Genomic DNA, 15,314 nt, shown 5'->3' with positions numbered 1-15,314 from the left:
GGGTAGATGGTGGAATGAAGGCCCAACAGATTAGAACTAGGGGACACAGGGAGGCAAGGTTTGGGAGGAAAGTAGACAGAGTGTGGGGCAATAGGGATTGGCAAAGACTGTGGTGAACTGGAAACATGAGCCTCATCCAAAGCAGGGGCAGCTCCTCTGCTCCCTCCAGCCTATTATTGCGGGAAACAGATCCTAGCATCAGGGTCTTGATTTTTCAAGAGAAACTGGAAACGTGGCATTTTTATTTATCAATATTAAATGGTGACAACTTCATAATTCTTGCAGTTAGGTTTTCTGAGAATCGAAAATGCAAGGAATCACCTGAACTTTATGAGGATAAGTGTATATTATATATATTAATATTTTTTACCTTTAAATATTTACATCTTCAAAAGTGGTTATGTAAGTCTATGAGATATTATCAACATTTAGCCAATTGAAACCATAAATTTACCTGAAATGAAGCCGCACAGACTAATAAAAATGCAAAGTTTCTTTGTTTGGGCCTGGAATTTTGTGAACTCACTGATGCTACTTTTTATACCATGCTGACCAGAAATTCTGGTTGATCATTACCTATGTAAATAATTAAGAAGTGTGGGGAAGTAGATTATTACTATTTCATAAGTTAAATTTGGCAGAAATGAGAAAGGGAATTTTTTTTTTCAATGAAAAGTTTAGGAATCATTGCTACCACTCCATCAGACGTATGCACTATTTTCCCTATCATTATTCTCTTAGAATTCTTGGTCTCAATTGACATTTCTCCTTCTTTTATAAAAGAGATCCTCAAATGAATCATAAATCAGAAACTGGTTACAGACCACTGAGGGATCATTAAGTGGGTAGACAAAGTAAGTGCTTATAGCATGAAAAGAGGGAGGGGAAGAGGAAGCAAGAGAGAAAAATCTAGAAAAAAACTTTAATTTCATCATTCATGTCAGTTTTGTGTCACAATTCAGAAAAATACAATTTAACTTTATGGTTTTTTAGTTTTATTTTGAATTTTGTGGTGGGGTTGGGAGCACCATGCCCACTGGCTTCCCACTCTCCCAGTGATGCTACCTGGCTTTGGCACATCCCTCTGCAGCTCGGGCAGCCGGAAGACGTAGTGCACGTAAGAGGCCAACAGGCAGTTCCGCCCGTGCTGGTCCTTGCTCAGGTCCTTGCTGTTGTGGAGACTGTTGGCGATGGCCACCACGGACTCAAAGGCAAACTGGGAGAAGTTGGCTGAGGAACCAAGAGGAAAATGGGCAGTTAATGAATCTGAGGAGACCGTCCTCAGGGGCAGGAACCAGGTGTCCTGACCACTGGCCAACGTCACCAGGCTGGTCGGGATAATGGCCTGGGAAAGAGTTAGTTTTTTTTGTGAGCTCCAGCATGCCGGCTCTGCTGACCACGAGCTACTTCACATTCCCTCCTTCATCTTCCCCCTCCGGCCAGCACTGTGGCTGTCATGGCCAAGACATAAGATTGTCCAGATAAAGGGTGTTCTCCAAGTCTTCAAATCTCCCTATCGTCCCTGCTGCACCTCGCTAATCAAGGCTGTAAACAGCCGCTACTCAGGGTGGCCTGCACGCTGACAGTTCCAGGATTACCCAGGAGCTGGTTAGAAATGCGGAATCTCAGAGCCCACCTCAGTCAGAGAACCAGCTGTGACATTCAGAAGTTTGGGGTAATGGAAAAGTTTTAGTAATGTATAGGAGAGTTGGTAACACAACACTGTGAATGTAATTAACACTACTAAATTACATATCTGAATGAGGTTAAAAGGGGAAATTTTAGGTGGTATATATGTTGCTACAACGAAAATTAAAAACAAAACAAAACATAGGGCTGTACAGTATAAACAGTGAACCCTAATGTAAACTGTGGACTACAGCTAATAGTACATTATAATAATATTCTCTCATCATTTGTAACAAAGGTACCACACTAATGCAAAATGTTAAAAATGGGGGCAGGAATATAGGAACTCTGTATTTTGTACATAATTTTTCTATAAATCTACAGCTTCTCTAATACAAAAACCAAAACCAAAAAAAAAAAATACTGTAATTTATTAACTCTATTTTAATGTTGCATTATTATTATTATTATTGTTCTTCTTCTTCTTATTAACATCCACTGAGTTTCAAGAAAAAGGACATGGACTTGGCCTCCCTTGAACTCACATCATCAGTAGAAAGGAAGATCACATTGTCCCTGCTCCCTGGGTTTCTGGAAAATCACGTTTGGCTCCTGCCTCTTCCCAGCCCCAGGCCTCCTACCTGTCTGGCCAGCGATGACCATGGGCTGCACGGACAGCTGGAAAAGCTTGTCCAGCACTAGGTGCAGGAACAGCACGAGGGGCTCCAGGCGGGAGGAGTTCAGACAGATGATGCTGAGCTTCAGCTCGTGCTCCAGCGCAGTCTCGCTGATCTTCTGATCCAGCACACGGATGGGGAAGGTCACCTGGCTCTCCAGGGAGTGGCAGAGAGTGAAGAACTTCTCAAGATGGTTGTCCTGGGAAGGCAGAAGGCAGACTTCATGGGTCTTGTCCCTTCGATGTTCTTCAGTGGATTCATAAACATAATCAAATAGCTCTTTATGGGCAGACCTTCTTAACTAATGTTTCAGAACAGAAGCTCTAAGACGTGGATGTTTCAGACCAAGGTTATAAACTTCTTTGAAGAAGGCTGTGCACAACATATGATCTCTCAATAATTATTAATTGAAGATAGAGCAAATTAGGCTCTGATCTGTTCTGCAAGCAGAAGCTAGCATACCAGGCAAACACACTGCCACAAAAGGAGTCTAAGCAGATGGGAAACTCAGTGGCAGGAGAAAGAGGAAGTGCAGAACTTGAAAAAAAGAAAAAAAAAAGGCTGGTAAAATGGCATTATAGAAGGAACTGAGATAGCAGGATGAAAACGCTTCAAATGAAGTCTCCCTGCAAAATTTCTCAGTCAACAGTGTAGATATTGGGTTCCTTCATTTTGTAAGGTCTTTCCATTTAAACAACAAATGTAACCTGAATAGACTTGTATGTCTCCATAAAAACTAAAGGTTATTATTATTATTTTTTTATCCATAGACAAAGATTTTCATTTATCTTTTATTGGTCTTTCCTTAGAAAGGTTTTTCTGCTCTACCTCTAACTTCATCATTAGCCTTGTGGGTCTGATTTTGAAGTTAACCTTGAAGTTCTTTACCTGAGTGTGAACGGAAGAAACAGCTTGCACTTCAATATTAAATACTCCCTTATGTCCTTCAGCCCACTTAATGGGAGGATTCTGTAAAGGGACTTTCTGTGTTGATGAAAACAAAACAAAATACAATTAGCAATTCAATCCACTTTTCTGACAATCAGAATGAAGCAACTTGACCACAAATGCCAGAGTTATATAAATAACCCCCCCCCCAAATAAAAAAACCTAATATGATTGGCCCTGGTATTAGGATCCCCAGCTTCAAGTTCAATTCTGCACTAAACTAGTTATTTTTACCTTGGTGAGTCAAACTCTCTGGGCCTTCATTTTCTCTTGCTCAAAGGAGGGGGTTGAATTAAGTTATGTGTCTCTAAGCCCCCACCCAACACTGATGATCCTTGATATTAGGAATTCAAATAAAGCAATATTCCAATAATTTCCCCATCAATCAGGAAAGTCAGGACAAAGTGTAGAATAGCTTTATAAGACATGAAATTCTAATGAATCTGAGTACCTGCAATTACTTTCTCTTTTAGAATGTTTCCAGTAGCAGGCCTGCCTGTTTCCTCCTTTAATTATTCATTTACATATCTTTTATTCCATCTATATATCAGTAGCTCTATAGGCAATTTCTTGCCTTAAATTCCCATCATGACTGCCTTCCTCTAGAGCTAGTGCATGGTACTGACTGAGGCTGAAGCTGCATGGTGAGTGAGGCTTTTCTGTCTATTTCTGCTTAATGGAAGGAACTTCCAAGAGCAGGATGTGTGCACGGGGTGGGGAACCTTAAACAATCTATGACAGAATCACAAACTGGGGTCCAAAGGTTGGGCCCAGCCCACAAACAAGACCTGTTTGGCTCAGAGAATTTTGAATTAGTTGCCAACATTTGAAAGTCAGGGTTTTTCACATAAAAGACAACTTTTCTAACTTCTTTTGAGAATTGTGAAATGCAAAAACATTGGCCTTGCCTCCTCGCATGCCACCTATCTGCAGAGCGAGAGCCAGCTGTGATATTCAGAAGGGACAGACAATATCCAGTGTGAACAATTTCCACCAGGACCGGGCACTTGTTCATGTTATTGCCTGGATCTTGTATGCACTTCAGTTTGCCATCTATGATCTACTGGAGTGCTGTCCACTAGAAATATAATGTGAGGCAAATATATAATTTTAAATTTAAATAAACCAGAAGTAGCCACATTAAAAAAAATTAAAAGGAATGTTTGAAAATAATTTTAATGATATATTTTATTTGACCCAATATAGCCCAAAGATGATCATTTCAACCTGTAATCAATATAAAAATTATTAATGAGATATTTTGCATACTTTTCTTCCTACTAAGTCTTTGCAATCTGGTGTGTATTTTGTACTTACAGCACATCTCAGTCTGGACTAGCCACATTTCAAGTGCTCAATGCCAGTGGCTACTGCATTGGACAGGGCATGTCCAAAGGATATTTGAAGAGGCTAAGGGTATAATAGAGATAATGTAGGGCAAGTAGGAAAAATGAACTAATATTTACTCAGGCCCTGAGTTTGTTGCTTGACACGCATTATCTCATTTAATGATCACAGCAACCTTATAGGCAAATACGGGCTCGGTTTCACCTTGAAGAGTCACAGTGCACAGCAGTGCACGTATACTCACACAGCCAATGAGGGCAGAATCTGAATTTTGGATCCAGATTTGTTTGGCTTTTAAACCCAGGCTTTACCTAAAGCATTGAGAAGACAACTGAGAGCTCTAGGAAATTAGAATGTGCAACTTGATGAAAAGGGGGTTTTGAGGGCTTTAGCAGGTGCCATGTGTTCAAATCACAAAGAAGAGCAATCAGGGAATTTCTGTGAATAAACCTTGGGTATTCATGTGAGTTGATCTTCACATGGCTTGGAGAACAGTTTTCGCCTGAAGTCTGGTGTGTGCCTGTGACCCAGGGCAAAGAATGCTTTTCTCTCCAGAGAAAAAGAGAAATAAGAGGGAAATGGAATAGCCTGGGGGTGAGGGCAGGAGGTGAAAGAGTAGGGAAGAAAGGTGACTGTAAATGTTGAAGTAATTTCAAATTCTTGGGAAATCTTTCAACCTGAAAATTGCAAGGAAAAACAAAAGAAATGAAGGGACGTCTATAGATTAAACAGCCTTAAAAGACTCATCAATTGCAACATGTGGACTTTATTTGGATCATGATTCAATCAAACAACTGTTTAAAAAATGACATTAATAAGCAATTGAAAATTTGATCACTGACTGTCTATTTGATGATATTAAGGAACTACTGTTAATTTTTAAGGCATGAAAATGATAATGTGATTGTTTAAAAAAAGTGAGGGAGCCCTTATATTTTAAGAGGCATACTAAAACACTTATAGATAAAATGAGACAATGTCTGGGATTTGCTTCAATGCTTGATGATGTAACCCCATGCCAAGCTGAGAGAGAAGCACTGGCAGCTTGTGCTTGGATGGTTACGATGGAAGTCCCACTGGGCTCCCTTTAAGAGGGCGTGTTGTGGCAGACTGGATGGACAAGAGGCACTGCAGGAGAAAGAAAGGTGTAAGGTCATTGACGCTGGGATTTGGAGGAATAAAAGCCCCACTATCCACCTGGGGACTGTGACAATTGAGCCAGCAAAGAAACTGATGGCATCAGGCCTGGGAGCTTTTATAAGGTGTGGTGATGGGAGGAGTTGTTTGATCACAGTTTGCCTCCTCTTTTATAATACGATATTCTGTGATTCCCTTTGTTGTAGATAATGCAAGGTAATGCTGCCTCCGTGGCAGGTTGCATTTACCAAACATCCTGAATCAGTGATAAGTAAATAACTGACATTTGATGACCACCTCTTTTTGCTGTCCTATCAGAACAATGGAGTCCTAGAAAACGCCCTGGGCTGGCAGATGACTGCTCTGGAAAACATCATCAGCATTCTCTGTCACATTTAAGGAAATGATAGGTGGGTCTGGGAAAGTTGTTCCAGGACTGTGGTTTGCTGGTTACCTCTGCAGAATGCATGGAGTAGTTGGGTGGCAGCTTTTCCAAGGCAACTGGGAGACAGTAAGATCCAGTTTGAAGACGTTCATTTAAGAGAATTGGCAGCCACTAAAACAGATGATGTAAAGAATAAAGTGGTATTTATTATAGCATATAATTCTGGCAATTTGTTTAGCTCACAATCATCAAATGCAACTAAACAATGATTAGATATTGACCAGGACTCTTTCAGGCAGTAATTTCTCTCAAGTTCTTTGCATTTTAAATTCCCTGAGATTCCTGAGATGGTAATATCAACGACTCACTGCTTCTAGAGCCAAAGTAGTAGCATTTTTCTTTATAAGCTATGCTTGTGTGTCTGAACAACAGCAATGTTTATTTTACCTTTTATATTTTTTAAAGAAATAACTTTTTAATTCCTTGAGTATTAAAGAGCTGGTTTTATATGTGAAGTATGTATATGAAATTTGGAAATAATAGACATGGCAATACTTTTGCTATGAATGCATATTCTTTCAGTATCTACCGCCCACTAGCTTTCCATTCCTGAAATTTGTCATTTGCTCAGTCAACTCACTTCTGTTCTTTGCTATAATCTGCTTTGCACGTTTTGCTACTTCTAACAGGGAAAAAAAGCAAATGCATAGGATTTAGTTATTTATCCCTGCAGGGATCTTTGAATGTACCAACAACTGCAGTATTAATTATCAAGTTGAAAACAACTCACTGAATATCCCAGGAGACTTTCTACGGAGGCTCCTTGCTTCTGCTGACAGCTGATATGATAGAAGGTGAACAGGAGGTGGTGATTTACCGTGAGCTTCGCCGGGAGCTTAATTTTCACTTCTTCGTAAAAGTCAGGAGACCTGTTTCCAAAGCACATCATACACAAATAACTTCGAACCTGAATCATGACATCTGTGATTTCAAATCGTAATGCCGTAGGCCCTTTGGTCCTCAGGACATACCTGTTTGGTGTTTTGCTTTTCATTTGATATTGTTCGCTCATATGCTGCAAGTCTTTGAGACCTAGCTTATGTTATTATACTTTACTTACATAAAGCTGCTCACAAACTAAAGGCTTCTGCAGGGAAAATATTCCCCCACACAATGGAAAAACCCAACAACTTAATTTGAAAAGGAGTTCAGAGTCCTGCTGTAATTTCCTTTTCCATCTGTACACCAAGAACAGGGCTTGCCATATGGCTGGCACTCATTAAAGGATTTTTAAGAAACAAATGATGCAGGAAGGAAAAGGAAATTGAATTTTCTAAATTACTAAGTATTAGGTATTTTACTAAGAATTTCATGCACATTACCTCATTTCATCCTTACTTCAACCTAGAAGGTAGGTTTAGAAAGAGAACTTGGACCAAGGTTACCACAGACCAGGGTTATCAGGTCAGGATCAAACCCAAATCTGCCTGACCCCCTACAGATTTCTTGCCCTATCTGTGAAATGTGAATAAAACAGTGTAGACAGCATTCTGTTACTCAATTTAATGATGTAATAATGAATGCTCCACTTCTTTTTTGGTCACCTTAAATTTTCTCAAAGTGGGTAATGGGGCAGGTGTGGAGTTGTGAATAGAAGACAAGACAGACTGAAAAGAGACGGATTCTGTTTTTGACTCCTCCCAGACCCTTAAAGCAAGTTAGGAAAGCTGTTCGCTTATTTCACACCATAAAACTTCTCAGCATCATACTAGAATAGAAGGCTCTAGAAAAGTCAAAATAATAGGTTATTGATGATGTATTCTTCTCCCAGTCTTAGATAACGGCCAAAATCGTGCATTTCTGACACAGAATTGTGGAGCTAGCATGAATTTCCTCTGTACCTTATCTCCTAACTTATAAAAACAATTGTGAGGAATCACCTGGGAATTCAGAACTAGAAGATAATAAAACAATCTTGGCATATGTTTTTAACCCTAAAATATACTTACTTATTATGGTATGTGATGGCTGTGTACACTTCCTGCAGAAATTCAGGCCCATTGGACTTTCCAAAGATGACCTGTTCACCGAAGCAGAAAGGACCATATCAGCAGTTATATTTGGGCATATCAGATCCATTATCATCAGCCTGATTAGGATGTTCTGGTCTCATAGAGTTGTATCTTGCAAATCAAGAATGTTGTGTTCTACAACCAGTCCAACCACATGGATGCAGAAGAACTGGTTATAAAGGGTAAACTGAGGCTGCAAAGAGCAGAATTAATGCCCAAGGGCCACAAGTTTGTAAACTGGAAACCACTGCTCTCTCCCCCTCTCACCACCTAGAGGTCTACACAGCAGGGTGAGAGTACATAACTTTTGCCCTCTTTGAGAGAACCTGGTCCTGGCTCTTCTCCCTCTAAAGACATGGACCTGGTCACTTGGGGAGAGGACTAGTGATAAGGATCTACACTAGCCTATCCACATGTTTGTTCATCTAGAAAAAGACACCTCATTTGAAATGAGGCAGCCCTAATGGCACATGATTTGACAAGTGGACTCACTTCTGAGCAAAGAAGTAGAGGAGCCCTTTCCTCAAGATGAAGTAATCACCATGCCAGGTGACAGCACTTGGTGTGTGGAACACAGGCTGGAATTTAGTGTCATACCAGCCCTTGGGCTGGGTACCATTGTGCAGATGGGATCTGCACAACTCTACCAGGCAGCCAGGGGCCAGAGGAGTCATCTTCTAGGCACTTCTATTTCTCTCCAAGCACACAGGATCCTCCCCTCACCCCATTGTTGCAAGAGGACACACGGGCAATCCTACTTTCCCTTGCATTGGCAAGGCAAGTGGGACATTAAGAGGATGGCGGGAGAGGGCAGTAGATATTTGAAGAATGGGAGCAGTGAAAAAAATTACCTCTGTGAAAAAGGTATAATTCCATGACATAAGGAAAACAGGGAGAGTTAAATACACATCTCACTTAGCAGCAGATGGCTAAAAAGTACAAGTTCTGGAATTTGGGGTTCCTTAGAGAACACGGCATTATGTATTTATTATTTAATTTATATTTTGCCTCAGCAGGTCCATTCCTAAAACGTGTTGAGGTGGTGTGTGTTTACCACTACCAGGCAGTACTTTCTATTTATCCGTAGATGTGGTCTGGGGCTTGTGTACATGGGCACTGCAGCACACACCTGGAAGAAGTTCAGCAAGTATGGCTGGCACGTTAAGCCCATCTCTCTACTTCTTAAACTGGTACAGTGGTATGGTCCTACTGTGATATTTTTCAATCCTTTAAAATCATCTGCATTTCTGCTATGAAATAAGTTAGGAAAGAAACTTTCAATCTAGACTGTCTCCCTTCCCCCATCAGTATCAGAATAATACTGGACTAGCCAGAAAGTCCCGTGAATAGTCTGAGTAGCGTCAACCTGGAATGCACATGCTCTGTATATTTACGAGCCCTGGACGTTGACTGCGTGATTTACAAGGGAGTTCAGCCCACCCCGGTCTGAGGCAAATGCTGATTTCCCTCTTTACCGGCATAGCGTTGCTAGCATCCTCACCGCACATAAACTGGATCTTTATTGTAATGTTCCGGGCGGATGCTAGTTTGTTAGCAAAGTTCAGCCTCTGGGGGTAGACATAGAGAAGGTTTCTGGAAAAGAAAAGATAAAAAAAACCAATGAACAAGGTCTAGAGTTTATTTTAACCAAGGTCTTCTGTGATTGCTGAGGTCCACAATGGTGGGATGGTTATTTTGAAGGGGTTTTCCTTTCAGAAGTGAATTATATTTTGGAGGAGAGTGTTTGCTACTGTTAATTCTTCCCCTTCAGTAGCAGTCATGTGATAATAACCAGCTGTGTTTCTGTTTTGCCCCATACAAAGATGAGTTTGCTGCCATTTAGAAAGTCTTAATGTCTTGGAATGTGGCTATCTACCTGATATACAGATAAGAAATCTAAAAAGGGTTCAGCTCTTTGTAGACAAAATTCAAGGCCACAGGTGAAGGTCTAATTTCATCCCTTTTCTTTCTCTTTTCCAATTTTAATATACTAGTTTCAACTTCTCACTGGCATGACTTTCTGTATTGGTTTAGCTTCTTATCTAAGATCAAGTCCGATTGAGCTACATAACAACAACAAAACAATAACAATATGAATAATGCATCCCTTTATTCAACAACCATAAGTTGGATATGGGGCTAAGCATAATTTTGCATATTTTTCTCTATATTTGCATCATTACTATCATCTTCCACTAGCATGTAAGCTCTATGAGGGCAGAGAGTTTTGTCTGTTTATTTGCTGACGTATCTCCAGCAGCTAGAATAGTGACTGGGACATAGCAGGTGCTAAATAAACATTTGTTGAATAAAGGAATGAATACATATATTTTTGATGAAGCATATGCCTGACTTAAATAGAATAGTAATGATACTTACATTTATATAGTACTTATCCTGAGTCAAGAAATGTTCCAAATACTATGTATTTATTAATTCATCTTATCCTTTAGGTAGGTACTATTATCATCATCATCATCCCCATGTTACAAATGACGAAAACATGAGATTCAGAGATGTTAAATAACTTGTTCCAGATCATACAGTGAGGAAATGGCAGGGTGGGGAGTTGAAGCCAGGCAGCTGGCTCCAGAGACACGCTTTTAACCACTGAGCTATATTACCGCAGATGTGAAGCCCACTAAGACAGTAAGAATAACTGTTTCATACTAGGTTGTTCTTGACATCTTTCAGTGACAAATTTGCCTTAATTTTCTGGGTCTTATTAACAGTTGTGGGTCAACAGTATACCAAAGTCTGTTTCAAAAAGTTCGTAGTGTCATGTTCTTTGGGAAAATGTCTGGTTTCCTCATTTGTTCACTATTCTAACTCGTAGGTTATACATTCTCCCAACAGACACATTCTTGCCCCAGAGCTTCTAAGATGACAAACAACCTTTGTGTGAACTGGACACCAGCAGTAACTAAGAGGGAGATGCTGGTTACCAGATTTTCCCTCAGAGAATGCAGGTTCTCATAACACTTTATAAAGATTTGCATATTAATCAACACCAGGATTCCTCAACCTCGGCACTATTCACACACTGGACTGAAAAATTTTTTGCAGGGACAGGGAGCTGGCTTGGGTATGTTAGGATGTTTAGCAGTGTCCCTGGCCTCTACCCATTAGACGCCAAGAATATCTCCTCCCTACTCAGTTGTGACAATCAAACATGTCTCCAGACATTGCCAAATGTCCCTGGCAGGGCAAGATTGCCGCATTTGAGAATCAATGATCTAGACAAATGTGAATCTGTGCAGTACAGGATCTGCACAACTATACCTAGTAAATTTCTCATCTTTAAGAGATATAGTTAAATAAAATAATCAGAATCAGAATCATCATAATGATTTGAGTTTGGACACTATTGAGTCCATATTCAGAAGTAATGATTAGTATGTTCCATTGGGAAAGGGTGAAGTCAATAGTCAGGTTTGAGGCAGAAGATGAAAATTTCAAATCTGTTTAACCAGAGGGGCCTGGGGTAGTTAGGGACTGGAAAACCAAAAGAGGGAATAGGTTGCCACTGACTCTGTTCTCTCAACTCTAACCCCATTGGTGTGATAACCAGATTGATCCTGCCACATTGTGTGTGAGTGGAGGGGCGGGGATGGTCTTTTTGGGCCAAGATTTGCATAAATCCAAGGATTTATGCCACTGCTTTCCCCTGCTACTACACTATCAGCAGTGACAACACTAATAACCATAACCCTGGGTGAGACCAAAAGAATGGGCTGTGAATGGACCTGCTTCTGATGAGACACCATGTGGCCTGCCCCTAGCAGTCATTAATACCAGATCCACAAATAAAAAATGAGCCATGTTATAAAGCTAATATGCAAGAGAGAGCCCTTTGAGAGTATCCTGTGAACTATGAGCTATGGGTGGGGCTCATTCTCAGGATCCCTGTTCCTTCTGGTAAAAGGGTATGAGAAGACCACTGACCATTTTGAAATGGGAGCAATCTTCAGAGCTAAGCAGATGCTAGACACACAGATACACACATACGTATTTAGTTATGATTTTGAAAGTAATACATGTCCATGGTTTTCAATCTTGAAGAACTGAAAAGAAAAGTATAAAGAAGATAATAGCAACCACAGAATATTTCACTGCACCAAGGAAAATCACTGTTAGTATTTTAGCATATGTCCTTCTAGTCTTTTGTTCTTATGCAATAAACATTTTTATCACACTGGATATACAAAGCTTTATGCTGTTTTCATGTCACTTAATGTTGTTCTATCATGTCAATTTTTACTATTTTACTAAATGTTCTTAGCAAACATGATTTAAATGGCTGTATGATATTCTATATTATGAATGTGCCATAATTTATACAACCTTCTCCAAAAAAATAAGCATTTAGATTATTTCCTTTTTCTCCCCTTTTTAAAAATTATAGAGCTCTGATGAATATTTACACATATATGTTGCCCCTCTGCAATGGAGTATATACATTGGGGGGAATTCCTTTAAGTTTTATATAACTCTGTTTCTTCATCATTGAATTAATTGGAAAGGCACTGTGCCAGTTCAATGTATTATGTTCCCTAAAACACCATTATCTTTGATGCAATCTTGTGTGGGCAGACATATTAGTGTTGATTAGATTTTGGAATCCTTTGGATATTTCCATGGAGATGTGATTCAATCAGCTATTGGATAATTTCCATGGAGGTGTTGCCCCACCCATTCAGGGTGGTTCTGAATTAAATTACTAGAGGACTGTATAAACTCAGACAGAAGGAGCGAGCTTGCTACAGCCAAAAGGGACACTTTGAAGAATGTACTGGAACTGAGAGAGGAGCTTCAGTTTACAGAGACATTTTGGAGATGGCCCTTTGAAAGCAGACTTTTGCTCTGGAGAACCTGAGAGGTCAAACACTCCAAGAGCAACTAAGAGTGATATTTTTGAGGAGCTGAAGCCTAGAGGGGAACGTCCTGGGAGAAAGCCATTTTGAAACCAGAACTCTGGAGCAGACACTGGCCATGTGCCTTCCCAGCTAACAGAGGTTTTCCGGACACCATTGGCCATCCTCCAGTGAAGGTACCCGATCATTGATGCATTACCTTGGACACTTTATGGCCTTAAGACTGTAATTGTGTAACCAAATAAACCCCCTTTTATAAAAGCCAATCCACTTCTGGTGTTTTGCATTCCAGCAGCATTAGCAAACTAGAACAGGCACCAATCAACTCTTCTTCATGCTGCCCTTGGAGGGATAATAAGCCAGAGTTTGTAGGTAGCTGGATGAATGGGGCTGAGTAAATCACAATGGTAGTAGCCCTGCAGGCTGGATAATTAGGCTGGCTGTCACTGCACTCCTGCCCCACCCCCTGGTACAGGGACACGAGGCCACCCTGCCCCACACAGCCCTCAACACAGGTCACCCACTGTGCATATTGCTTCTGAAGGAGTTGCTGATCCCTGTGTTCAAATATCACCAGGAAACCAAGGATATTCAATGTCCTGCCCCATATTCATGTATTTTCCACCAAGTGCCCAGCTGGAAGGGAACTTGGAGATAATTTAGTCCAACATTCCTTTTTGCAGGCCAGGACACTGACTCCCAGGGTGGTTAAATGACTTTGCCTAAAGTTTTCTAAGGAGATACACTTGCCAAGGATCATCATATTTCTGATTGGCAAGAATGTTAAATGATATCTTTTGTTAAATCTGCATCCTTTCAAAGAAATGTATATAGGAGAATAATACTGTTTCTTCATGGGAGGGAAACTCTGACCACATGGTCAGTAATCTGCAGAGACTAAATTAGATACAAGTAACTACTAACAAACTGATAAACAAGCTCATAGGTTTTATATGTGATAAATTAAGTGCTTCATATTAGCTGGAGAAAATCCTAAGAATTATGTTATCTAAACATTTATGAGAGGAGAGACCATAATCAAAATAGGAATCATTTGTTATGGCAAAGTCATTTCGAAAGCTTTTTTAGTAACTACAAGTCTATGTACATATAAAGCATCTAGTATAACCTTTTTTCCCCAAATATAGCAAAATAGTTTTCTTTAGTCATAGGCATCACAGCATAGAGCAGGACATTTGGTATTAATCAACAATTTTCTTTCCAGAGCCACTTCAGATAGCTTCTCTTGATTATAACTGTTTTGGAAACTCTAGACTCTTTCCACTGATTCAGCAACAGCCCCGCAACTTAGTTTTACACTGCTGTAATTGAGCAGCTCTAGGAAGTTAGGGGTTAACTTGTAGCATTTGGTCATTCTTAGATCAAATGTTGACAAAACTGTCTCTGCTTTTTGGGGTCTTGGGGGTTCTATTTTCTTTATCGAAAACAGGTTAACTCAAGGGATCTTGAAATCTGTCCAAGCCACATTGCAACATTAGCTTATTCTTTATCTACTATGAGGAAGCAAAGAGAAAAACCTGCCCATGTCACTTACTCCCAAGATGACATCGCTGTGGTCCCTCAGGGGCCTACAGCTTGGAGCCAAGCTCAAGGAGCACGTGAGCTGCAGAAAAGCACATCAGCCACCTGTTTAAACAACCAGACCCCAGGAACACCTGTTTAGCTGAAGCTTCTAAGACAAGCCAGTTGTTGTCAGAGAAAGCAAGAGGCCTTGAGAAGGGCACTGAGCAGCTCGACAGGAGGAAAGAAGGCCTCCATCAGCTGTTTGCTGAGCCCCAGTGTCAACTGCTGCAGGGAGAAGTACACACTGGAATTACTGGAGCAGAAGATGGAGGATGCCGTGCTCTTCAAGGCAGGTGGGTTTTCTCTGAGAAAAGTGATGAACAACATTGTGGTGGGTAGATCATCATTGAAAATTTGAGTTGACCATCATTTTAACAAATTGGAAAATAGGCCACAGGGGGTAAGATTCATGAAGTTAGGGTTATTTCTCCTGAGAAAAAGCCAGATTAAGAAAAGTGGAGGTGGAAATTAACCTTTCATTGATGCAAATGGTTATGTATCTTCCTTTCCAGGTAATGGTAAAGTTTTGGATAAAAACAAAACAAAACAAAACAACCAGAAAAACCACAACTGTATTGCTCCCTCCCATACCCACCAAAGCGTACATGGAAAACCAATCAGTCATTTTATAGAGCCAGAAACCTAGCCTTCTATACTATGA

The 15,314-nt window shown here is 40.3% G+C and overlaps 1 protein-coding gene across 1 annotated transcript in view; it reads right to left on the bottom strand.

Moving 5' to 3' along the window:
* Window positions 1-15,314, bottom strand: part of DOCK8 (dedicator of cytokinesis 8) — a 216,974-nt gene that overhangs the window by 68,856 nt on the left and 132,804 nt on the right. The window contains 7 exon segments of the mRNA XM_037851154.1: window positions 1,066-1,230; window positions 2,271-2,505; window positions 3,195-3,290; window positions 6,193-6,294; window positions 6,914-7,052; window positions 8,133-8,203; window positions 9,671-9,788. Of these exon segments, the coding sequence (XP_037707082.1) occupies window positions 1,066-1,230; window positions 2,271-2,505; window positions 3,195-3,290; window positions 6,193-6,294; window positions 6,914-7,052; window positions 8,133-8,203; window positions 9,671-9,788 (926 nt within the window).

The sequence above is a fragment of the Choloepus didactylus genome, chromosome 10, assembly GCF_015220235.1.
Source record: "Choloepus didactylus isolate mChoDid1 chromosome 10, mChoDid1.pri, whole genome shotgun sequence".
NCBI classification, from domain to species: domain Eukaryota; kingdom Metazoa; phylum Chordata; class Mammalia; order Pilosa; family Megalonychidae; genus Choloepus; species Choloepus didactylus.
This window is presented reverse-complemented; position numbering and strand designations above follow the sequence as displayed.